Source organism: Leptopilina heterotoma, unplaced genomic scaffold (assembly GCF_015476425.1).
Source record: "Leptopilina heterotoma isolate Lh14 unplaced genomic scaffold, ASM1547642v1 Lhet_187, whole genome shotgun sequence".
Taxonomy (NCBI): Eukaryota; Metazoa; Arthropoda; class Insecta; order Hymenoptera; family Figitidae; genus Leptopilina; species Leptopilina heterotoma.
Genome location: NW_025110906.1, coordinates 25522 through 52566, shown reverse-complemented (window position 1 = coordinate 52566; position 27045 = coordinate 25522). Strand labels below are relative to the sequence as shown.

The window sequence follows — 27045 nt, the reverse complement described above, 5'->3', positions numbered from 1 at the left end:
ATTTTGCAGTTTATTGTAGTAATTTTAGAAAATATTTAAATAAAAAAATTTCAATAATTCAAACGTTCAATATTTTAGGAAAAATATTTTTTTGAGGAAATTAGAAAGTAGAAAAATTATACATTAACTTTTAAACTAATTATTGAATTTTAAATTAAATATTTACTGATCATTATTATTATTATTATTATTGAAGCCAAGAATAATTATTTTTGGAACTATTTACATTCAATTTTCACCCTTGTAAAAATGCAAATCCTTGCTGACAATAGATTAATTGTTTCTACTGTATACACTAATCTTACATCAGAGAACCGCTTCGTTGTTTATGCCGAACGCCGAACGAATGTTGCGATAATAAAAAATTGAGATAAATTAAATGTATCTCGAAATTGTGGATTATTATTTTAATTGTAAATAATTATAAATTTTAATTATAATAATTATAAATTTATAATTATAATTACAATATTAATAATTATAATTATTATTTTATTATCAAAACTATTTCTTCATTAACATCGGAAAATGATTGCAATTTTTTTCCTGCAAGAAAATTTTTTCAAAAATAATCACCATTTTTGTTTTCTTTTAATAATTTAATTTTTATCGTAACTTTCGCTCGTCATTTTGCAAAAATATATCTATAACCATTTTTTTTTTGTTTTCGTAGAAATAATTCTACCTTATAACTTACGGTATCACAGAGTATCGTTTTCTTTTTTTTTATGTCATTTCGCCAAATTTTTTTTTTTTACAATTGCGCTTTGAAAAAAAGAAATATATTATATAAATTTATATAGTACACAAAATAGAGAAATTTTTGTTTTCGGATTTGCCGTTGAAAAGAAAAATTATTTTCTTGCATTTTCATTAAGGGGTGTCTTTACATTAGCAGCCCAGCTGCTTTTGGAAATATACTTACAATCAGAAAACATTGGAGAGTGTCTAATCAATTTTTTTTTTCTGTTATTCTTTCTCTTAATTCGCTATTTTTATTATATGAACGTGAACGTGACTTATTTTCCAACTCGAAGATTCTCTTTGTTTATTTATTTTTTTAAAATAAATCCCCTATGAAGATAAACATTTTTTCTCTTGCAATTTATTTATCAATTTTTTTCTATTTTTAATTTTTTTTTGCTTTTGAATTTGAATTTTTTTCAATTTTGTGATTTTGATTTTAAAATTGAATTTATAATTAAAATGTTGTGAATTTTGAAAAATTCTATATCCCAAAGATTGAAATATTTCGGGAGAATCTTCGGTTGGTAAATTAAATACGATGTCGCCTATTTGGATAGTGAGCAGATTTTTAAATTTTTCTCTTGGGATAATAGAGGTGAAAATAAAAATCCGCGCCAAAACGATCGTCGATTTTTCTATACGTGTATTTATTTCTATTGGTAAATACTACAAATTTCCCTTAAATCCAATTTTTTTTTGAGTATTTTTTCCCCCTTTTTTTCTTTTAAAGCTAGACTCAAAAAATAAATATAGAATATTTTTTTTTCTATTAAAAATAATAATATTTTAATACTGATCGTATCTTTTTGAAGATAAAATTTAGTAAGTATAATCGTCTGGCCCGAATTTTTTTCTTTAATCTATTTAACAAAACGAGTATAAGTACGAAAAATTCTGCGACGTTTAATTTTTCTTGTACAATAAATATTTTTCTTATATTTATAATATTTTATAGGCTTTCGTCTGAAACGTCTGCTCTAAAATGCATTCTTTCATTTTCATTCTCTCTCTCTCACACACACATTCATTGTCTTTCTTAAAGCTAAAAAAATTAAAAGGCAAAAGCGACATCCAGTGGCGCAAAAAATTATTTCCGTTTGAATTTTCGGAAATTAATTTTTTTTTTGTTCTTAGTTCGAACTTTAGTAGAAGATATGCCGTAATAGTAAATTAGAGAATATCGTTTCCTTTATGGATATAGCAAAATTAGCACAAGAGGATTAATTTTCCATCAATTTCTCTCCCACGCATTATATTTCTTGTGCGCTTGTGATTTCACAGGAAATCAAGAGGGAAATTTGACGGATAGTTTCCTTTGAATGATAATTTTGATAATCCTGCTCTTTATGGATTGGGTATTCTCTCTTCAAGCCTAATGCTAATCTCTCTCGATGTTTTTTTTGTATGCAAATCGAGATGATGAATCTTTATCGAGAACTGAATTTATTTTGGATTTTTTTTTAGAAAAATGGTAAAATTTATTAATACAATACAGTAGAACATTCTCCGAGGTTTGTAGTGACTAAGAGAAATTTTTCTTTCGACTTCGAATATTATTTATTCAATATTAGTTTAGTATTACTTCAGTTTTCGGTTACTTTCCAAAAAACAACTTTTTTGTCCAAAAATAACGGTGAAAATTTAATTAACAATGGTTTTTTTTTTCTTAAATATTCTAGAGAACGTGAAACAATTGATGATTTAGCAAAAATTGAATCTTAAATACTCTTAATTTTTGTTTCGTTTTTTAAGGTTTTTAATTTAGTTCAAAGTAATTTCGATATACGCAAATAATTTTTGTAACTAAGTTCGATATCCGTAATTAATTTTGCAAACTAATTTTGATGTGAGTAAATAATTTTGTAAACTAAATATTTTGTAAGATAATTTCGAAATCCGTAATAATTTTAATAGTCATAATTAAATTCCTCCGATTAATTTTGAAACTCGTCAAGAAATAAATTTTTTGTTTTGTTAAAAAGCAAGAAACCATTAGTAAAAATAGTTGATGCTTATAAGTCTGATAGTTACCGTGAAGATCGAGATGTGCCTAAACCGGTACAAGGTTGCTGGTACATAACTATTACCATCAAAGTGAATCTGGTATACCGTATTTGTCTCGTTGCTTTCGTTTTAGTCAAGAGAAGAATCACCAGCCAAATCCACTCTCTCTCTCACTCTTCTTGTTTCACGTTCTCTTCGCGACAAATGCGCACATTTTTTCATAAAAATTTCTTTTCTGGGGCAGGTTTTTTTTTAATTATTGTTCAAGTGGAAAGACCATTTTCTTTTTTCACGCCACACGCTGTTGTGGAGATGAACAATTTTTTCTCGATTACCACATAAAAAAAATTAAAATAGAAGTGGACGAAAAATAGAAAAGGAAAAATGGGGGAAAAAGAAAAAAGAAGGTAAAAGAGAAGGAAAAGAAGAAGAAGAAAATAAATAAAAATAAATAAAGAAAATAACGGAAGTGACAAAGTATTAAAAAGAACCATTATCATAACCATAACTTTGCACTTACTAATTCGGCACCTAAAAATTCTGAATTCTGCATTATAAAAATAAATAAAAATATTGCTAAAAATTTCCGTTATTAGCAGATGTAAAAAAAAAATAATTCACAGGTATTCGAGAAGTAATTGTCCATAATTTTTGACAAAAATCGTTGAACCTTCGATGAATTTTTGTTTTGTAGAAATTATATAAAAGTAGAACACGCACACTCACACAAAACTTTTTTTGGAGAAGTAGAAAAGGGTTGACTAACAACAATATTAATATAATTCTTGAAGAACAAACAGATTTATATGATTTTCTATTGACACTGGAAAAAACTGGATAAGAGAATTTTATCAAAAATTTTGACAAATCTTCAATTCTTTAAATGATTTTAAATATATGTATTTTGTATTTGTATTTATATTTTTATTTTTATCTCTATTTGTATTTTTGTATTTCTTGACATTTGTTCTCACTTATAGATATACTGAAGATGTTTCTGCGGATAATATTCGTATGTCTCTTGATAATGTGGTTGAACGATGGTCTGAGGTTTGCGACTCATGTGGTTTTAGAATGTCATTCTTTATGTGGGTTTCATTCTCTTTAAAACTGCTATCTTACGTAGTGGATTGATGGGTTTTGTTGTACCTTTGGACCATGTGGTAGGGTAAAATCTAATGCGTCAATTTTTTAGTTGGAGCCAAATTGTTTGAGCCATTTGTATCTGAACTGGAAGCATTTGTATCAGGATACTGAATCTAATGCGACAATTTTTAATTGGAGCCAAATTGTTTGCAGCCATTTTGTATCCGAACTGGAGGCATTGGCAACAGAATTGTACCCAATTGTAACCAAATTATACCCATTTGAATCCAAACTGTAACCAAATTTTTGAATCCAAGTTGTTACTAAATTATTGCATCCAAACTGGATCTGAATTTTTCTACACAACTTTATCCACTTTAACCCAAATTTAATACAACAATTACTTGACAGAACAGAAATTTCGAAGGTCCACGATTTTACAGGATCAGCATTCTTTGGAACTGTTATTCACTAGTCACTGACTTTGTTGCACCAGATCTCCAAGGAGTATCAAATACCCAACTTTTCAGGAACAATTCCCCTATCACTAAACGTTTTGTGTAGAATCATCATTTTCTGTCACCAGATATTTCACAGAACCAAAATTTTCAGGAAACAATTCACTAAGCGTTTTGCGTAGAATCAAAATCCGTCTGGAACCAGATAGTTTTCACCACTCGAAGTTTTGGTCCAATTTTTACAGAACCAAATAAGTTTACAGAAGCGAAATTTAAGCACATGACATTCTGGTTTTCTTATGCCCAACAAAATTTCGATCGTACTTGCAATGGTGACTTTCGGGAAGTACCATGATGATGTAGAATCTCAGAGAATAGCGCCTGGGGGTTAGTCTGAATAATTTTGAGTCTTTTCGATTTTAGAGCACCGGCTATTTGGATAAGGATCAGCCAGGATCGATTTTGCCTTACAAATTGAACTGGTTTTAATGATTGTGTTGCTTATTGTTCTTTACCATTCCTTGTTCTTCATTTTTTGCATCTTTCTTGTTTGTCTTTGTTTATCTTTCTAAATCAGAAATCTAAGTTTCTTGAAGAGAAATTATTTGTAAACTTAGACTCAAATTAGAAACAATTCAGACTCGAATTAGAATCAGTTCAGACTCAAATTTAGAATAAGTTCAGACTCAAATTTAGAATCAGTTCAGAACCCAAGTTAGAATCAATTCAGACTACTTGTAAATGGGAGAGTGAATTTTCTTTTTGGATAATCGTATCCACTGGGGGGGAACTTGATTGAATGATCATAGTATTGATCTATCATAGTATTGTGATGTTATCATGATTACGAATAATTCTAGCATGATGTCGATCGTGTCGTTTACTGTCACGATTACTAAAATACGATTCATTGGTAGCATGTATACAGCATCATGCTATTTCAGTATCACTTGATGTTTCATTATCACTTGGTCATGCAATATCACTAAGACCTAATATCACATGAATTTAAACTCTGCCTTCCATCGAAAGTCGAAATTTAGTCCGTCGGTGAAAAATGAAAGAAGCTAGGGCCAACCGTACTTGGGACGCTTTTCTTTCTTTTTTGGGGGGGAGGATATAAAGAAAAGAGGTTCTCTCTGAGAATCTGTAACATATTTTTCTCTCTCTCTCTCTCTCTTTTTCCATCTCCTCAACCTTCCTTTCCTTGTGGATGATGGGAGCGGGTTCCTCTACCATGCTGGCGGTTCCGGACACGAGCGTGCAACTTTAATGCCGCTATTGATACCGGAAACGGTGGTTGGTGCCGAGATACGGCGAATCTCGATTGATTTCGAGCCGGGAACAATTGTTGTTGTTGACCGATTCGAAACCATTTGATTGTTTCACGAGAGATTTCTTTGATCGTCGGCACTGTCGTCGGCCTTCTTGAGGGATCTTTTTAATTTGTCCACAAGTCGATTGTGGAATTTATTTAATGAATTTGAGCTGCCAGTTTTCGGTGGTGAGGAACCGGTGCTTTTGATTGGACTTTGAAGTGAGCTTTGCGATGCACGCGATGATGTCCTTGAGAAATGCCTCGACGTCAATGGAACCGAACGATGAGCTGGCGATGTCAAGAAATCCGAACCCGGCGAGGTCGATAGTGATGGACCTTCTGATTTGGAACACTCGGACACCTGAAACACGTAATAAGAACAAAATTTCCTTGAGCGGCACGTTTGGCGTCTGTAAAATGCTCTTCCTGACATGACATGAGAGTCCTGACGGAACGAGATGATTTCGCACGATGAGTCACAAAGATCTGCGAAAAACAGACCTCCGCACTTTTTTTTTTTTTTTTTTTTGCTTTGTTTTGAAAAAGAGTCAAATCGAGCACGAGGGTTTCGTTTCGATTCTCCTCGGATTTACTGAAATGATATATGAACATGCTCACAACCTCTAAAATTGACTGCTCTCGAGTTTTTTTTTTTTTAATTTTGAGATCCCTGAAGTTGGTGTCGACGCTAAGTGTTAAAAAAAATAATTATCCTTCTGCTGTGCCAAAAAAAATCAACAATTTTTTTAAACATTTTTTGTTGAAACCGTTAAACCAGAAAAGTAGTAGAGAAAAGTTTATGAAAGCAGTAAAATTAGTCCTATTTTCATCACTAAAACCCCAAAAAAAATAGTTTTTGACACTGAACGTCGACGCCAACTTCAGGGACCTAAATTTTGAACGTTTAAATGAACGAAATTTTTTTTCTATACAAATATTTTCAAAAATTACTCTACTGTACTGATTCTAATGTTTTCTCTTTCTACTGTAATGGAAAATAATGTGAATTATAAATTTACTTAGTTGAAAATTAATTGTTTTTAATTTCAAAAATAATTTTTTAAAGAAAAATTCCAAAGTACTAAAAATATTGTCGTTAATTTGAACGTTCGAAACTTTAGGAACATTATTTAGTCGAAATTTATACTAATATTTTGTTCAATTGAAAATAGAATTTGGTGAATTTCACAAAATTTACGATCATTGATGGGGAAAAAATTTACTATAAAAAATAAATTCAAAATTTAATATTTTCTATAAGAAAAACGATTTTTTTTATTTCGAATTTCCTGGAAATTGTTAAATAAAATTTTTTTAATGAATTCAAGAATATGGAAAAGAAAATTTAACAAAAAATAGTATAGAAAAATATTTTTTCTTCAAAAATGCTGATTTTAAGTTTTTGTGAAATTCAGCAAAAGTGGAAATTGTCTCTTAAATGAATTAAAAAATTAATTACCGAATTTTTATGCTTCTATAAAGGCGTTAAAATATTCTAAATGTTCCAATAATGAAAAATGTTATATAGTGACAATTTCATAATTAATATGTAACTTATAATTCATTCACAATTTATTTATAATTAATTGTAATTGAGAATTTATATTTAATAATTTATAATTGAGAATTTATACTTAATAATTTAGATTGAATATAATTAGGAGACACTAAATAAAAATGACAATTCGGTAATAGTTTTTATTTTTCAATTGTCAATCCTTAAATATTTCTGAAGTTTCGAAAGTTCAAATTTTTGTTATTTTATTTAATTTGTATTTTATTACAAAAATTATTTTGTATATTAAAAAAACGAAATTATAATTAGTTAACTCAGTGAAATTGTCGAATTTGCTAAATAGTTAAATTTAATTAATTATTTTCCATTTCACTGAGTAAATTTTGTAGCAAAATTTAGAATATTTAAAAAATTACTAAAAAAATTCGTTTATTTGAACTTTGGAAACTTTAGAAAAATTCCATTGATTCATTTTGAAATTTTGAAATTGAATTTTTACCAATTCATTTTGTAAACAATACTCCACTATTTTTTATTACTATAAATTTCCACTAATTTATACTTCATATCGAGAGCAGTCAGTTTTCTGCTTTTAGATTTTTTTTTCTTATAATAATGGAAAATCAAATTACGTGTGATATCAATTCTTCAATTTTGTTTATTTATTTATTTTATTTATTTTTTAGTTTCTAAATTGAAATAAATAAATATTGTAATATAAAATAAATGAATATTTCGATATTAAATAAATATCTTAATATTAAATAAATACTTTAATATTAAATGAATATTTTAATGTTACATAAATATCTAAATATTAAACGAATATTTTAATATTAAAAATATTTAATATGAAAAAACGAATATTTTTTTTCTAAAACTGCAATATATTCTATTTTTAGAAATTTTGATGACAGTAATTAATTTCGGATAAAACGGTTTCGCGTGAAAGAAAAGAGAATTTGAAATTAATTCCTTGAAACTTGAATTGTTTGAGCTATTGAAGAATCTGATTACTGAGTATCAAAAGTAATTTGACTTTCCAAATATTTAGCAAGCCCACAGCCGTGCTTTCGGGAACTTCAAAGAAACCCTCTAAAGTCAAATGCATCTATTTTAAAAATGCATTTAATTGCTTTCAATTGAAAACGAATTTTCCAGTCTATTTTTATCAAAATTTGGATTCGAGCAACCAGTGAATGGATAAATCTTTTATAAAAGATTTTTTAAATGCAAATTTTTTCACGTGCCGAAAGTTTTTCGGAATTTTTTTTTTTATTTGACACAAAATAAAGAATTAATAAAATGAATATTTATTGTATAAATAAACTATAAATTGTATTATAAATAACTTGAAAGAAATAAATAAATAACAATATAATAATAAACATAAAAAAAATTATTACAAAAAGAATAATAAATAGTAAAATAGAAAATTCATAAATAAAGAAAAACTTTAATAATAAACTCTATAATATAAGTATAATTATTAGTATATACCTAAAAATATATAAATAAATACATTTTATTTCGAGAACAATAGAAATAAATTACATAAACTTTGTAAAAATAATTGTAAACTAAATAATATCATTTTTAATAACAGAAAAGTTGAAAATAATTAATAATTTAAAATCTTTTTTCAAGAAAAGAAAATACATCTAATGGAATGTAATTACTAAATAATAATTTTTTATTAATTTTTATTATTGAGAATTAAGATTGAATTTTTTGATTTGATATTAATAAATATATTATTTTTATATTAATAGAAAAATATAAATAAAAAAATAAAATTAATATTAATAAAAAAGCAAATAAATAAAATGTAAAAATTAAATTCCGAAAAATTGCAGTAAAATAAAAGATGATAATTTTATTATCCAGCCATCAGAGACTAGACGAGAATGAAAATTCTTTTTCTTCAAGAAATTGTGAGGGTTTCTCATGCAGTTCATGAAATTACTTTAAAAGCAGTTTGTTTGTTTTTTTTTTTTGCTAGCTATATAAACGTGCATTCGAAGCATACTAAATTCGAGGCAAAAAATTGAAAGTTTACAATTTCTTTTTTTTTTTTTGTTTGAATAGTAGGTAGTAATGAATATAAGAATAATGAATTCCCTTCCTTCCTCTATATCTCTCATAATCTTTCATGCTCTTCAGATTTCCTTTAACTGAAAATCCTATAATCTACATAAAAAGTCACTCAATTCAAATTCTCTGCTATTCATATAATAACATTCGACCCACTTCAAAAACTACTTTTGTTTAAAATGCAATTTTTTTTTCTTTTGAATTTTTCAAGTTAAATATTCTCAAATGCTATTTTTGAAAGCAAGAAAATTTTAATCATTCGCTAATAAACTATTAATAATATTTATAAAGTAATGTATAATATTTATAAATATTATCTATAAAGTAATTTATAATATTTATAAAAAAATATTTATAGAAATATTTATAAAAATTTTCATAAAAATATAATTAATAAAAAAAATATTATTACTATTATTATCATTATTTATTTAAATTTCTATATTATTTATTTTAAATATTTTTTTTTCTTAATAAATTGAAAAATTTACTCTCTATGATACTCAAACAAAATCAGATAAAAATTTGAACTAAAACTTCTTATCGTAGTTAGAGAGAGAAGATATAATATACTGCGTAGAAATTTTTAATTAAAATGATTTCATGAACAGGGAAATGATTTTTTTTTCATTTTATAAATAAAAAAGAAATCAACAAAAAAATAAGAATTTAATTAATTCGATGGATCACGAGAGAGAGAAGTCGACATTTACAATATAATAAATGAAAGATAAGAGAAATGTCACACTTTATTTAATGTGACACACAAATCGATGAGTCAATATTTATACAAAAATTATTATCGAATCGAGAATATGACTTTATTGGCCTATTAACTCATGACTATTACCTTCACTGAAAATAAATTGCATAAAACGATGAAATACATTGTTTTTTTTTTTTGTTTTATTGGACACATTAAAAAAAAATTGTTATGTATTTTATAAATTATTTACAAAAAAAAAAATTTATATTTTATATTTGTAAATAAAATATATATTTTTCATTTGTATGAATAATTTATAATTTATGTTTATGCATTATTTTATGATCTGAGAAATTCATTTTATTTCGACAAAAAATAGAGAGAGAGAGACACACACGATAAAATTTTCATTTCCGAAAAATTTTATTTTTATTTTAATATGTTGGATAATAATTTTTGGGAAATAAAATTATATTGCACGCAAGTAAAATAGAGAATTGTGAATATCACGTAGAGAAAAAATAAGAATACAAGAATTTTAATGTAATATATAAATATGTAAATAAAGGAAATTTTTATCGTAAACTCAGTTCAGTAAAATTTTTTTTATAACGAAATTTTTCAAAATTTGAATATTTAAAAAAAGATGACTGATTAATAGGTAAAATTGATAGAAATTAAATTTATTTGCTATATATTTATATATTATCATTATATACACGGAGATAAGGAATAAAGTAACTTTTACTACTCTCATAATAAAGCCTAAATTATCTGCTGAATTTCTCCACATTTCTGTCAATTTTTACTATTTTCGAAGTAAATTCTACTGTTTCTAAAGTAAACTTAATTTTTTTTAAATTTACTTCGGATGTAGTAAACGTTATTTTAAAAATAGAAAAAAATTGATGAAAATTCCAGAAATTTTAGGTTTTTACTTTGTAAAAAAAGTTACTTTTTTTTTGCTTGTACTTTAATCCTTATTTTTTCCATATTGAATTCTAAGTTTTACTCTTCCAGTGCGTGTGTCTTTTTATTGATAAAAAATGAAATTATTTCAGAATATTAAATTCAATTAAATTATATTTCTACAATATTTTTTATCATTTTAAATGCGTACTTTACTACTTATGTGCATTACCTTAATTCAAACTTATTTGAAAATTGTGTATATTAAATATTTAATATATATAAACAAATATAATATTTTCCTCCTCATTTCGAATAAATCAATAATTAATTATTTTCGAAAAAATGAAATTAACTACACTAAAAAAAAATTTTATTTGATTCAAATAACTAATTATTTGTCTGCTATTGAACAAATAGGGGAACAAATATTTACTTGGATCAAATAATTTTTATACTTAAGTCAATTCAATTGTATTTGAATCAACATTTTCAGTATTTGTAGCAAATACGATTTAATTGATTTGCTCTCTAAATTTAAATTAGTAAAAATGTTTACTTTGTATTAGAAACTGACTTTTTGTTTTTGAATTAGGAGATTTTAGTAATAAATAGAAATACTAATTTCTTTAGTAAAATTTACTAATTCAAAAGTGATTTTTGCTTTAAATTTAAAATTTATGAATACAAAGGCAAAAAGTCACTTACACTAATTCAAAGTAGTAAATATTTTTACAAACTAAAATTTAGAGTGTAAATTAAAAATTATTTGATTCAAGTAAATATGTGTATCACAGGTTTTCTAAGGATATCAAAATGAGACAAAAAAGGAATCAAAAATGTTGCGAAGCAACTCTTTGATTCGTTTTTTGTCTCAATTTTGATATCCTTAGAAAAACTGTGTTAATAGAAAATTTATCGGTTATTTGAAGCAAAAAAATTTTTTTTTCAGTATTATTATTTAAATTAAATATCATTTTCCGAAATAAACTTTTATTACACATTTCAAAAATAGAGAGTAATGGACGTAATAAAATGTAAATGTGCACATTATATGCCAAATTTACATTTATTATAATATTAAACTAAACATTACATTTATTACAATATAATAAACATTAAAAACAGAATTTTCAATAATGTGTTTGGATACAATTTTCCAGTGAAAAAAGGTACTTCACAAGAAGTCAAGTTTGCCATTTAATTCATCGTCAACTTTATATAGTCATAAATTATACTCCACACTCTTATAATTCGTGTTTAATTAGCCTTTTGTATTTCACAGACCAACTACGAACAGTCATGATCACAACAGTGTGAAGGACAAATAATTTATTTTCGTTTAATTTCAATAAAATTGATATTCGAAATTTTAGTAAAAATAAATAAATGATTTTTTTTATAAAAAAAAAAAATCATTTATTCATTTTCTAGTAAAATCTCTAAATATTTATTTTCTGGTAGAATTTCTGCAAAAATTTTACATTTTAATTATTAATTTTATAAATAAATATTGACTTTTGGTGTACGTATATTTATAGTTTTCTTTTTTGATTTCATTGTTATTTTATTTGTTTTAAATTTGTGCAAATAATAAAACGTGCCACAATATGAATTTTTATTATTAGATATGGAAGAATTTATTTAGGTGCAACACTAGTAGATATTTTAATGTTTTCGGAGCAAACTCACCGAATTACTTGAAACATGGAAAAATTACAATTATTCGTACAAATTACAAGAGAAAATCAACTTTTTAAACCAAAAAAAATTGTTTATTTATAAGATACAAATAAATAAATAAATAAATTTCTCAAAATTGCTTAATTTTTTATAAATTTTAAACGTTTAAAAATGAACAAATTTTATTTTTTTGCATTGAACTCAGGAAATAAAACTTTTTAAATAAATAATAAACATATTTTTAATATTTTCTTGATTAAGAAATTCATTTTTTTTTTGTTAATGAACAAAATATTGTAAATATGTTTATTAATCGTTTCAAGTGTTTTATTTCCTGAGTTGAATGCAAAAAACAAAACTCTTTTATCGTTTAGTTTAATAAGGTTTATGAATTTAAAAGATATGAGTAATTAAACAATTTTTAGTAATTGTTGTATCTCATAAATAAACAATTGCTTTGGATAAAAAAAATTTATTTTCTAAAACTTTATACGAATGAATGTAATTTTACCAAGTTTCAAGTATTTCGGTGAATCTGCTAAAAAAAAAAATAATAAATAACTACTGGAGTCGCACTTCGAAAGAAAATTGGAAAAAAATTTCATTGAATCAAATAAAAATGAGTTTTGCTGGAATACGTAAAACAATTTTTAGAATAGTATCAATTTTAATTACTTGGCTATTCTAGTAAATGCTTTAGTTTACCGTTTAAACTTTTTTTTGACAAATATGCTCCATTATATTTCTTTAATCAATCACAATTTTCATCTAGAATATTTTTTTTTTTGAAAATAATCAAAATAATTAGGTATTATTATTGTAATTTAATAAGAAAATTTATTATAATTATAATTTAATACAAAAATTATAATTATAATATTGTAATAAAATAATTATAATAATTAAGTTTCAATTACACTGAAAAAAATTATTTGATTGAAATAACTGATTATTTGTCTATTTTCAAATAAATATTTACTTGAGTCAAATAATTTTTATTTCAATAATTTTAGTATTTGAAGCAAATACAATTAAACGGATTTAAATAAAAATTATTTGATTCAAGTAAATATTTATTTGATAATAGAAAAGTAATTAGTTATTTCAATGAAATAATTTTTTTTTCAGTGTAAATATAAAAAAAAGTTAGTTATTAATTGTATTAATATATTAATTGACCGAATGACACGGAATGTTCCATTTAAAAATTAATATTAATTAATTAAATTTTTCGTGTTATAGAAAGATTGTTCTAAACAAAAAATACTAATTTATTAATTATTATTCATAAATTATTAATTTATTTCTAATATTTGATGAATTATTATTATTAAAAGTTAATAAGAAATGTTCTTATTATGAAAAAATTGTACCAAACAAAAGAATCATAATTTGAGCATATTTATCATCATTATCATTATCAATTTTTTTATTTGCTTCAATGAAAAATTCCAAATTGAAAAATTGCCATTTTTAATAAATTTTCAATTTTTATTTTGACAATAATTTTTGGATATAAGTATTTTAAGAAAAAAAAAATGATGTGTGCATAGATAATATTTGATATTGAGAAAGAGAGTTTGTGTAAGGCAATTTTATACAATATATTGATTGAAAAGAGTCTCGTGATCGTGATATCGAAGAAATGCCATGTGCTTGGGAGCACATGGCACCTGCATTCAGGTCTGTGTAGTGAATGTACCACCACATGGACAACCACGTGCTCTCTCACTGTCATAATGACGACGCTCAGTCGACGCGATTAGACTTATATCCGTGTGTCAGTAACACTTCCCTCCTTTTATACATCTGACGCTGGAGGCAAGGCCGGGACTCGACAGTGGTTCTCAAATTCTTCATTTCTTAGTTTCAAAATTGATTATAATTTCAAAATAAATTTTATCAACAATTCTCGTGATTAATAAAGATTTTTTTGTGAAAATTTGTAATTTAGATAGAGAGAGATAAAATTGTAGTATTTACGATGCATTCTCTATTTTTTTAAAATTCGTATTGTAAGGTTTACATGACGAATTGTATCGTGTACTGTATTGTTTACAATACAGATTGTAAGGTCTACTATACGAATCGTATTGTTTACAATACGAATTGTATTGTTTACCACGTGAATGGTACTTTTTACATTACGGATTGTAAGGTTTACTATACGAATTGTATCGTTTACAATACAAATTGTAATATTTATAATAAAAGTTTGTATTCTTTATAATACGAATAGTATTCTTTACAATACGAATAGTATTCTTTACAATACGAATTGTATTCTTTACAATACGAATTTTATTCTTTACCACGTGAATGGTATTTTTTTACAATACGGATTGCAAGGTTTACTATACGAATTGTATTCTTTTCCAAGTGAATGGTATTATTACAATATGCAAAGCAAGCTTTACTATATACGAATCGTATTGTTTACAATACGAATTGTATTGTTTACCACGTGAATGGTACTTTTTACAATACGGATTATAAGGTTTACTATACGAATTGCATCGTTTACAATACAAATTGTAATATTTATAATAAAAGTTTGTATTCTTTATAATACGAATAGTATTCTTTACAATACGAATAGTATTCTTTACAATACGAATTTTATTCTTTACCACGTGAATAGTATTTTTTACAATACGGATTGCAAGGTTTACTATACGAATTATATTCTTTACTACGTGAATGGTATTTTTACAATATCCAAAGTAAGCTTTACTATACGAATTGTAACGTTCACAATGCAAATTGTAATATTTACAATACGAATTGTATTGTTTACCTTATGGAAGTTATTTTTTACAATGTGGATTGTAACATTTACAATATGAATTTTATGTTTTACTACGTTGGTGGTAGTTTTTACAATATGAATTTGTATTATTTACAATTTGTATTGTCGAACTTAATATAGAAATTATTAATTTTTAATTTAGTAATTTGGAATTATTTACTATGTAAATTGTGTAAGTTACAATTCACATTCAAAAAAATTTTGTATTTTTATTTAATTTGTTATTTTTTGAAAATAAAATTTTTTGCTTTAAACTCTAAATAATGTATGAATTTTGCTAAAATTTAATAGAAATTTTAACTAATTTAAATTAGTGAATTTTTGCCAATTCTAATTTAAAGAGTTAAATATTTACAATATTATAATTTGAATCAGAAATTTTATCATTAAAAAAAGGCTACAAAAGCAAAATGTCTTATCCAAATTGATTTTGCAAAGAAAAAAATACTTTTTGCAAAAAAACAACTGACTGTAAAAGAATACACTTTGCAAAAAAAAAGTGTTTGTGAAAGAATAATTTTTGCAAAAACCTGTTTATAAAAGAATAATTTTATAAAAAAAAAACCTGATTGTATTAAAATACTTCTTGCAAAAAAACTTTAAAGAATAAATCTTTTGGAAAAATTCTATGAAAGAATATTTCTTGAAAAAAACTGTTTATAAAAAAATACTTTTTACAAAAAATGTCTGCCAAATTTTTACAAAATGTCTGTTTTTCTTATGCAAAAATACGATGTATAAAAAAATGAATTTTTTGAAAAAACTTTTTCTTAAAAGAATACATATTGCAAAAAAAAATAGTTTGTAGAATAATACATTCTGCAATAAATACTGTCTGTAAAAGAATAAATTTTGCAAAAATCTGTTTGTGAAAGAATAGGTACATTTTGCAAAAAAACTCTTTTTAAAAGTACAAAAAATAGAAAACAACTTTTTGCAAAAATATTTTGCGAAACACAAATCGATTTCACATTTTTTCATCTGGATTGTATATAGAAAAAATTTATACAAAGATAAAAAGAAAAGTAAAATTTCTGATTCAATATAGTTTATTCTGACAAAAATTCTATATTTTTTTTCGCAAATTTTTCTTTATTTGTTAATAATTTTCTAGTTTTAATTTTTTTTTCTCCATAGAGTTAAAATTGTTTTAGAAATGAGAACCACTGATGAAAAGAATGCCTCTACCGCCACAAGTTAGTCTCTCTTCGGTTTTTGTCGATCTCTCGGATCTGCAAATCGCGTCGATGAAAAGACGCTAAATCAGTCACGGGAATTGCGTCAGTGAAAGCTTTCCAATATAATAGAGACACGTGGCCGAATTATTTTTTTTTCTCTTTATTTTTTATTTTTTCTAATATTAAAACCATCATTATTTTTGCTCTCATAACACACTCTTAATATCTTTGGAATTTTATAGGTAGGTATACACAAATTTATCAAATATTTTGGAAACGCATCAACGATTTTGCAATTTATTGCGCTTCTTTTATCTCAATAACAAAATTCACATTTGTATGTATATTATTGTCTTCATGAAAATTCCTTCGAGATTATTCATTTCTGTAATACACGTTTATTAATAATAATCTGCAAAATCATGATTCATTGCAAAAAAATTTTTTTAAGCAAAAAAAAAATTCTTAAGTATTCTTGCGAGGTATTATAATTTTAAAATCATTGACAATTTTAATTGCGCGGATTATTATGAATGAAAGTTTCGTTTGTGCGTATGTTGAAGAGAATAAATATTGTGAAATTTAATTCTTTTGTTAAATGTAAATTTAATTATTCAAATTGATTCAATTAATCATAAATTTGATCGAAATGAGTTGATACAGATTTTTGTTTATTTATTTAAATGTAGTTTTTTTGTTTATTCAACTGTAGAATTTTATTTATTTATTTATTCAAATTAAATATTTTATTAATTGCGTATAAAAGTAAATATACTAGAAAATTAAATTTTTTATTCGAAGAAAATTATAAATTGCAACAAAAATTGAAACAAAAATAAAATGAATCAAATAAGTTAATGTAGATTTTTGTTTATTTATTTAAATTTAAAATATTATTAATTGCAAATAAAAGTAAATATACAAAAATTAAATTTTTTTTATAAACAAATTTAATTTCAAATTGATTGAATTAAAAATAATATTAACAAAATTAGTTAATACAGATTTTCATTTATTTATTAAAATTGCATGGAAATAAGTAATACAAAATTAAATTCTTTTTGTTAAAGAAAAATTAATTTTCAAAATAATTAAATTTAAAAATAAATTTAATTTCAAGTTGATTAAATTTAAAATAAATTTGATTACAAGTTAATTGAAATTAAAGTAAATTTTGTTTCCACTTAATTACATTTAAAATGAATTTTGTTTTAAACTCCAACAATTATTTATTAATTACTGAAATTCAATCAATTTATCAATTACCTAAATTTAATCTGAATTTCTTAATTAATGAAATCAACCAATTAATTTTTAATGAAATAGAATAATACAAATTTATTGAACATAAAATATTATTTAAAATTATCCCTATATTTTTTTTGGCAAAAATAATTTTTAAAAATTAAAAACAAAATTTTTATACAAATTTGCAACAAAAATTGTAAAAAATTGTTACAAATTGTAAAAGAAATGTATAAAAAGTTAAAAAATTGTAGCAAAAATTGTAATTAATTGCAAAAAATAGTATAATAATAAAAAATAATTACATTTGTAAAAAATTAACAAATTGAAAGAATAAATTTTAAACAATAATTATTAAAAATTCCAACAAATAGATTTTAATAAAAGGAAAAGTTTCCTTTCAACAATTTAGAAAAAGAGAAAAACAGAAGAGTCTTAGATCGATAATCTTGATTTCTTTTGATCAAAAGTAATCACTTGAACCTTGTAAGGAAATAAGAGAAAAAAAATGAAGTCGAGTTCGACGAACGCATTGCAAAATCGTTACATTCTTGTGCAATTGAAATTACACTGCAGTTAGTTATAAAGGTACACATATATATATAATAAAAAAACAAGTTCCAGAAATAAAAGAGTATGCGTGCGACGATTTCTGCGCCGTTATTTTTATACATTCAATTTTTCTTTTTCTTTTTTCAAAAAATATATATTATAATAAAGAAAAACGACCCATATTTTGTTAATATCCAATTTTAAACACAGAAATCGATTTAAAATGATGGTTATAAAAAAGAAAACGTTCCAGATATTGCGTGCGGCAAATTGAAATCATGAATAATAAATTAAAGAGGAAGGAAAGATATTTATAAACCACAAAAAAAAGGTAAAATAATATTTCTCTCCTTATAGAAAATTATGAGAAAGTAAAAATATTAGGTAATGAGCTTATTCAAATTTTGATATTTGGATGAAATATAAATGTTAATTTTTTTGAATGAGAGTATATTTGTAACTGAACAAGCACGGAATTTCTATTTTCTCAATTCACAGCAGTTTTTTTTTCTTTTTGGATAAAGCCAGCTACGCCTCAAGTTTTTTCTTAATTTTAATAATTTTTTATTAATTTTTATATTTTTCTTTCAAATTTTTATTTGTATTTATAGCCTATTAAATAAAATTGAAACGAAAATAAATAATCAACGAATTGAATAAATAATAAATCAATTAATAAATAAAACTTATTAATTTATTAAAAATAAATTTACTAAAAAAATGAAATAAAAATAGTTTATACTGTTGGGATTTGTAATTTCAAATAAATAAATATAAATTGTAACAGTAATAATAATAAATAAACAAATAAAAAGATAATAAAATAGATAAAAAAAAGAATTGAATAAATAAAGAACGAAATTATTTACTAAAAATTAAAAATAATACGAAGACAAAAAATGTTAACAACGGGAGAAAAAATATTAATAGAAAAAAATTATTGTTAGGAAAATTATAACACTCTGTATGAAAATGAATTGCATGATTGAATAAGATGTCATTTTATACTTGACTTTTAATTGAAGAAAATAAGAAAGGGATGAGACGAGAAAAATTTTGATTTTAGACAATTGACTCGTGAGATGCGATTCCTCTTAGGAAGAGGATACGGTTTAAGTAATGAAATAAATTATTGTCCCCTTCTTGCCCGTAGGTTAAAAGAGCTCAACTTTCTTTATTGCCAACAGTTGATTATAAATGAGGATGCTAACAATAAAATATTCCATTGCACGACCCCTGTTCAATATATATGGTGAAAATTATTATACTTATATATCATTGCTGTATATCGATTTCATCTATCATCAATTTCATTTTACATTATGTATTTTATTGACGATTATTAGTAAAAATTACTATATACACTTCAAAATAAACACCAGTGAAAATTTGTCTAAATTATCTTCAATCAAATTTGTCTGAGCGATCATTCAACAATAAAGAGAAAATAAAATAAAACTTTCCACTCAAATATTTTAGTAAAATAAAAAAAAATAATTAAATAATAAATAAAATAAAAAGTAAATTGAAATGTAAATAAAATAAAAAATAAACATTTGAATTTTAAACAGAAAAATGTCCCTAAAGTTTCGAACGTTCAAATGAACGACAACAATTTTATTATTAAATTGTATGATAAAAAAAATTTTATTTAATTCGTTTATAAAAATTAATTTTTAACTAAATAAATGTTGATTTACAACTATTTTTCATTTTAGCCTCTAGTAATTTTTTAAAAATCTTTCGAACACAAAAAATATTTCGTTCGTTGAACATTCAAAATTTTATAGAGAATTAAAAAAAATGTGTTGCTTTGAACTTTCAATATTTTAATAAAATGAAAAATAAATAAAAATATTAATAAAAAAAGAGGAAATAAAAAATTAATAAAATAAAAACAAAACTAAAAAAAGCAAGATAAAAAATAAACTGTTTGTTCCATTGTAAAATATTTTCAAAATAGAAAAACTTTTATAAACCGCGGGGAAATGTGTAAAATAAAGAAATAAAAAATCAATACTTTAGTGAATTAATAAGTTAATAATAAAATAATAATTAATTATAAATAATGTTGTTTATTGTTGTTTTGGACTATTTGGTCGTTAACGAATAAAATAAATATTTATAAATTTATTAAATGAGTGAATAAATTATAGAATAAAAAAGGATTATATTATAAAAAAGAGAATTTGGAAAAAAGGGAAAAATATTGTTGAGTTTAAATTTTAATTGGAAAAAAACTACTTGACCACAGGTGACATTTGTTAATTTATCTTCTTTATTTTTATAGAAAAAAATTATAATCCATAACGATCGTTTAGCATTTTGATAAAATAATACCCCACTATCATTTTCAGTTAAGTGATGAAGGTCTCTGTGAGGCGTAAAATAATTTGACCGTGAACTCTACCTTTTTTATCACCCTTTCTATCATTGAACTAACTGTATTGTTAATTTATTTTTTATTATAAAAATAACGAAAAATTGTAATTAGAAAATAAGATAAAAACATGAAACAAAATATAAGAAATAAAATGAAAAAGAAAAAAATAAAATAAGAAATAAAGTGAAAAAGAAGAAATAAAATGAAAAAGAAGAAATAAAATAAAAAACAAGAATTAAAATAAAAAACTAGAATTAAAATAAAAAAATGAAAGAAAATACAAGAAATAAAATAAAGAACAAAGAAATATTATGAAAACAGAAAAAAATATAAAAATTATAAAACTTCCTCCTTTTTGTAAAAAAATATTTCATGCATAATTTGTTTTTAATAAAATTTCCTTTGTGGTTCATAATTTTTTTTTGCAAAAAACTAAAAAAAGAAAGAAACAAGGAGAAAAAAATGTGTTTTAAAAGTAAATAATTAAAGTTTGCTCCTTTTGTGAATTTCATACATCATTTATTTTATAATATTCTTGTTATAATTATAATATTCTTTGGTATTCGTAATTCATTTTTGCAATACAATAGATAATTAGATTGATTGTAATCAACCTTTAAACATCAACAGGTATATATATATTCTATTACATCCTACTATAATGTAGATCCATGAGAAAGTTCTCTTTTATCACAAATCGATTTCTTAATTATTATGTATGTAAATAAATTTGCATCCATAAAATTAATATTCATGTTTAACCCCTTAACAGTCCATGGCCCATATATGGCCACGAAAAGTCGTGCCACCTTTGCGTCTGTGGCCATATATGGCCATCTCAAAAAAAAAATACTAAACATGATTTGATTTTAGTAGCGAAGTACATACTACTGTTTTTGGGGTCGCTGAATCCGAATCTGAAGTCAGATTTAAAAAATTCAAAATGGCGGACCCAAAATGTTGACTTCGAAAAATAAAAAAATTTCAAATTCGCTTTAAACTCGTTACTTGGGGGGTTTTCGGGGTCTCTGATTACAAATATGATGTCAGATTTTTAAAATTCAAAATGGCGGATCCAATATGGCGGATAATTTCAAGATTGATGCGATTCGATTAAAATTCGTTTCTCGGGGGTTTTTGGGGTCGCTGAATTTGAATTTGATGTTCGTTTTACAAAATTCAAAATGTTGGATCCAATATGGCGGATAATTTCAAAATTTATGCGTTTTGATCGAAATTCCGTTCCCGGGGTTTTTTGGGGTCGCTGAATTCGAATTTGATGTTCGTTTTTCTAAATGCTAAATTTTGGATTCAATATGTCGATCAAATTTTTTGAATGTTGACAAATTTGTCTAAAATGTTTACTCAGGGGTTTTTGAGGTAACTTCATATTTTTTTCGCATCAATCTTGAAATCATCCGCCATATTGGATCCGCCATTTTGAATTTTGAAAATCTGACATCATATTTGTAATTAGAGACCCCGAAAACCCCCGAGTAACGAGTTTTAAGGGAATCTGAAAAAAAATTTTTTTTTGAAGTCGACATTTTGGGTCCGCCATTTTGAATTTTTTAAATCTGACTTCAGATTTGGATTCAGCGACCTCGAAAACCCCCGAGAAATGAATTTCCCTTAAAACGCTTTAATTTTAAAATTATCCACCATATTTGGTCGCCATATTGGATCCGCCATTTTGAATTTTCAAAAATTAACCTCAAATTCGAATTCAGCGACCCCAAAAACCTTATATATGATTAAATCATATTTTTTTGTAAACTTTTTTTTCGGACCGTTTTTGGACCACAAGCGATTTTCAACTAGACTGCGAAGGGGTTAAAGTCTAAATTAATTTCATAATTAAATTATTCTTGACTCAATGGGAAATGCGAATTGAAATGTTTACCAAAATACACAATCGACTTTTTTAATTTAGAATATACTCAAAAGTACCATTTAAAGATTTTTTTTGATTTTGATTTTTTTTTTTGGGTTTTTAATTAAATATTTATTTAAAAAAAAAATAAAAACAACGGTTTAAAAATACAATTTTTGGAAGTTTAAATTCTGTATAAGAAATATTTTACGGAATACAATGTTATTGAATTTTATACACAAAATAGAAACTTAAACGTTTTTACCTTAATATATATATTAGGAAATATTATTAGGAAGTGAAATTAAGTCTTTAAGGGAAAACATTATGAAAAATGAATTAAACGGCTCATTAATCCTTTTGTCTATATACGTCAAATATTTAAGGATAGGAAAATGCAATTAAGAGCACGTGACGCATGCAAATGACGTCACACTGCAATGAAGACATTTTAACATTTTTTCAGTAGAGCTAATTTTCTATATAATATAAATATTGAGAAATATTGTCGCAAAGTTTACAATTTTTTTGGTTTTATTTTTTAATAGAAAAACGTTGCAAATTTGCCAAAAAATTGTCCATATTTATAGTTGTTTTTTAGGCATTAAAAAAATATTGCTTCAAAAATTGAAAACATATTATTTATCAAAAATTACAATTTTTATACGGCATAATGTTATCAAAATTCTATGTTTCTTGTTTATGAAACATTAAGACAAGAAAAATGTCTTTATGAACTTTTAATTTTAGTCACCAAAAATGTGTCAGAAATTGAGATTTTTTTTTAGATTTTAGTTAAAATTATTTTTAATTTTAATTTCTGACATTTTTGGGTCTGAGGTATGTATACTTATACATCTAAATTTTATTTATCAGTTAAAAATAACTAATTATTAGTGGAATTTAAGCTGAAATTTTTCTTCGGCAATCAGTAAACAATAACTGATTATTAGTAAATTTCTAAAATCCAATTTCTAATTATTGTTTAAAATTTACTTTTTCTTTAAAAATTAGTTCTTTATCTTTGAAAGATTAGTTATTTAACTAAATTTTGTTCAACTAATAATTTTTTTTATTCAATTATTAAACTAACTATTTAACTTCATTACTTAATAAATTATTTAAGTTAATTATTTTACTAATTTTACTAATAATTTTACTAATCAGTAACTAATTATTAACTAATTATTGAACTAAATATTGTTATTATTTAAATTATTAATTAATATTGATTAATTTATTAATTATTAATTATTAATTATTAATTATTAATTACTTTTCTAATTATTAATTATTTTCAATTTATTTATTATTTTGATTATTTTACTTTTTATTATTATTCAACAAATTATTTAATTCAACCATTTGACTATAATTATTAACTATTTATATAATTGATAATTAGTTATTTTTTACTAATTGCAAAATGTCGGCCGAAATTTTACTAATTCTACTGCTCTCTACGCCTGAATAAGCAAATAAGTCTTCGACTAATTCTAATTACTAAAAATTTCTAATAATTTTAGTCAGTCTGCATTAAAACTTTAATAAAAAAAATTATCAACCATTGAATGAAAATAAAAAAAAAACAATTAATTTTGAAGTAATGACTAAATTAACTAAAATTAAAAAAATTTTATTTTTCTCTTTTAAAGAAATTTTGGAAGAAGATTTAATAGAGAAGAATTCGTTCAATGTTACATTTTTGGGTAAATTAAATAAAAATAGTTAAATTTTACAAAAATTTAAGAAAAATTTTTTCTTAGCTAAATTAGTAGAATTTTTTTACTAATTCAAATTTCAGAGGGTAAAAATTTAATAAGTAAATTGACATATTAAAAATTGACAGTTTTTTTAGTTAGTATTTTGTTAAAAAGTTTTTAGTAAATTTTACTATTTGTTGAAGCAATTTTCATTTTAGTAATTATTAATTATTTTTCACTAATTTTTACTAATTGCGGCAGCAAATTTTTTTAGTAATAGTTAATTATTTTTTTTCTAATTCTTACTAATTGCAAAAGCAATTTTCATTTTAGTAATTATTAATTATTTTTCATAAATTTTTACTGATTGCTGCAGCAATTTTTTTTAGTAATAGTTAATTATTTTTTTCTAATTTTTACAAATTGCTGAAGCAATTTTTATTTCAGTAATATCACTAATTACTAAAACAATTTTTACTTTAGTAATTTTACTAATTTTGACTAATTGCTGAAGCAATTTTTATTTTACTATTGTAACTGAATTATTAGTAAAAATATTAGTATTTAAATCAATGACATTTCTTTTCTATCAAAATTAGTTATTTTTAACATGTTTTTAAAATTTTTGAACGTTTAAATGAACGTTTTTTTTCTTGCTTTTAATTTGTATTTTATTGGAAAATACCAATTTGTACATTAAAAAATGTGAGAAAAAATAATTTTTTTTACTAATTTTACTACTTAGTAAAATTCTCAGAAATTTTTTATTACTTTGACCCAATTTAAGAGAGAATTGAAGTAAATAATTAATTTGTAACTAAATTATTAGTAGAAATATTAGTATTTAAATTAGTGTTTTAGTTTTTTCTATGGAAATTAATTAACAATTTAATTGTGAAAGAATTAAATGTTGAATTTGCATTTTTTTTAAGTATTAGAAAAATCCTTTTGTTACATTAAAATGTTCAAAGAAAGAAAATCTTGAATTTACATTATTTTTCAGAAAATTGGGAACATTTTTCTTTATGTTAAAAAATTTAACTGTAAAAATATTCGAATTTTCAAAATAAATGTTTGAATTTACATTATTTTTGAAAGAGTATTAAAAATACTTTTTTACATTAAAAAATTTATAATTTTTAAGAAAAATAATGTAAATTCAGCATTTAATTCGTTCACAATTAAATTGTTAACTAATTTCCTTTATTTGAAAAAAGTATTTAGAAATACTGTATTTTTTATTAAATTTTATTATTATTTATTAAAAATTTTAATTTTCATCCAAGTAAATGTTGAATTTTATTTATTTATTAATTTAGTAACTAGTAATTTTCCAATAAAAAATTTCGTTTCTTTTGAACGTTCAAAATATCAGTAAAATTTGTTAACTTATTTAGTAGTAGTTAGAGAGTAAATTATTATGAAATAAAAAAAATCGTTTAAAATAATTAAAACATGTCTTTTGTAGTCTAACGATTTATACAGGTATCGAATTTTATCACACTAATGAAGGCATATTGTTTGATAATAATCGAATGAATTGCATCATATGATATGCAATATGGACATAGGACCAAGAAGAAATTGTCTTTATGAAAATAAACACCTTTATATCAAAACTGTTATCTCCATTGCATATCATTTCAAACAATTCGAAACGATTATTTTATAAATTATTAATAAATTTTAATTTAACAAATTATTTACACAAAAGAAACACAGTCAATATTTTTCTATCTAGAACAGAATTCTCTAAAGGACTAGAAAACGTCGCAAATGTTTTTTTTTTCTTGCACAAAAGAAAAATGTCACTATACATACTAAACAGAATTACAATATTTTTTATTTTGATAAAAATTCTTTTTTGCAAATATTATTAAAAAAAAAAGAATTCACCTAATCATTTCCATTTTGTGTAGTTGTGACCATTGAATATTTGCATAAATGAATAAATCTCCCTTAAATTAAAGAGTTTCTTCAATAATGTTTCAGCTGAACTTTTGGCATAGCCGGCTTTAGTGTTATTTTCATTTCTTTTTCTAACATCCATGTCACGTGGAACGGCGATCAACAATAATGTTGATGGTGAATTGAGAAAATCTGCAATCTGAAGATTATACTTCAGATTATGTGGTGAACAAAATTTCGCGCTTGTTTTATAATTATATTAAAAAAAAAATGAATTGTGTGCGCAATTTCCCCCCTTTTAACCCTTATAAGGGACTCACCTTCCTGCTGCGACATGTCTGAGGATTGGAGCATTCAGATGAGCGTCTGCTTCGATTAGTCTTGTAAATATCCCACTCGTTTTTCACCACAGGCATCATAAACGCCATCTCGATTAAAAATTTTTTTTTGTTTAATAAATAAAAATTTTCTTAATCCCACCAAAAAAAACACTTTTTGTTTTCCTTTTTAGAGGGGTTATTTACACTAACACTCAATATATTTTTGCTAGGAACTATTTTTTTTTATTTTTATTCCTCTTTTGGAAGATTATTATTTTTGCAAATTGTTTGGCAGTTGTCAAATGACAATACACCAGTGACTGACAGTTGACAGTGTTGGTTTTTGTAATTTTTTTTTTAAAGCTTGTTTCACGATCTTGTATTGATTCAGCGTTTTTGATTAATTGTGTTTAGTTTCTTTTTCTTATTTATTTATTTTTTGGTTATTCAACTGCGTGTGTGTTATCGCTGTAAGTTTCTGATTGAGAATGAGAAACGTTGAAAATACGCCGGGCACGCTCACTCTTGCAGTAAAGAAACGCTTGCGCAGTGG

General features: G+C 23.8%; 2 protein-coding genes across 3 annotated transcripts in view; one reads left to right on the top strand and one right to left on the bottom strand.

Moving 5' to 3' along the window:
- The window catches only part of LOC122500487 (glutathione S-transferase 1-1-like), an 89136-nt gene that overhangs the window by 54935 nt on the left and 7156 nt on the right, over positions 1–27045 (top strand). The gene's annotated exons all lie outside the window — the stretch shown is intronic.
- LOC122500489 lies at positions 182–26991 on the bottom strand. The gene is made up of 2 exons (XM_043609443.1): positions 26493–26991; positions 182–5974 (listed from the first exon to the last, which is right to left on the bottom strand). The coding sequence occupies exons 1-2, from the start codon at positions 26598–26600 to the stop codon at positions 5681–5683; spliced, it is 402 nt and encodes a 133-aa protein (XP_043465378.1). The 5' UTR covers positions 26601–26991; the 3' UTR covers positions 182–5680.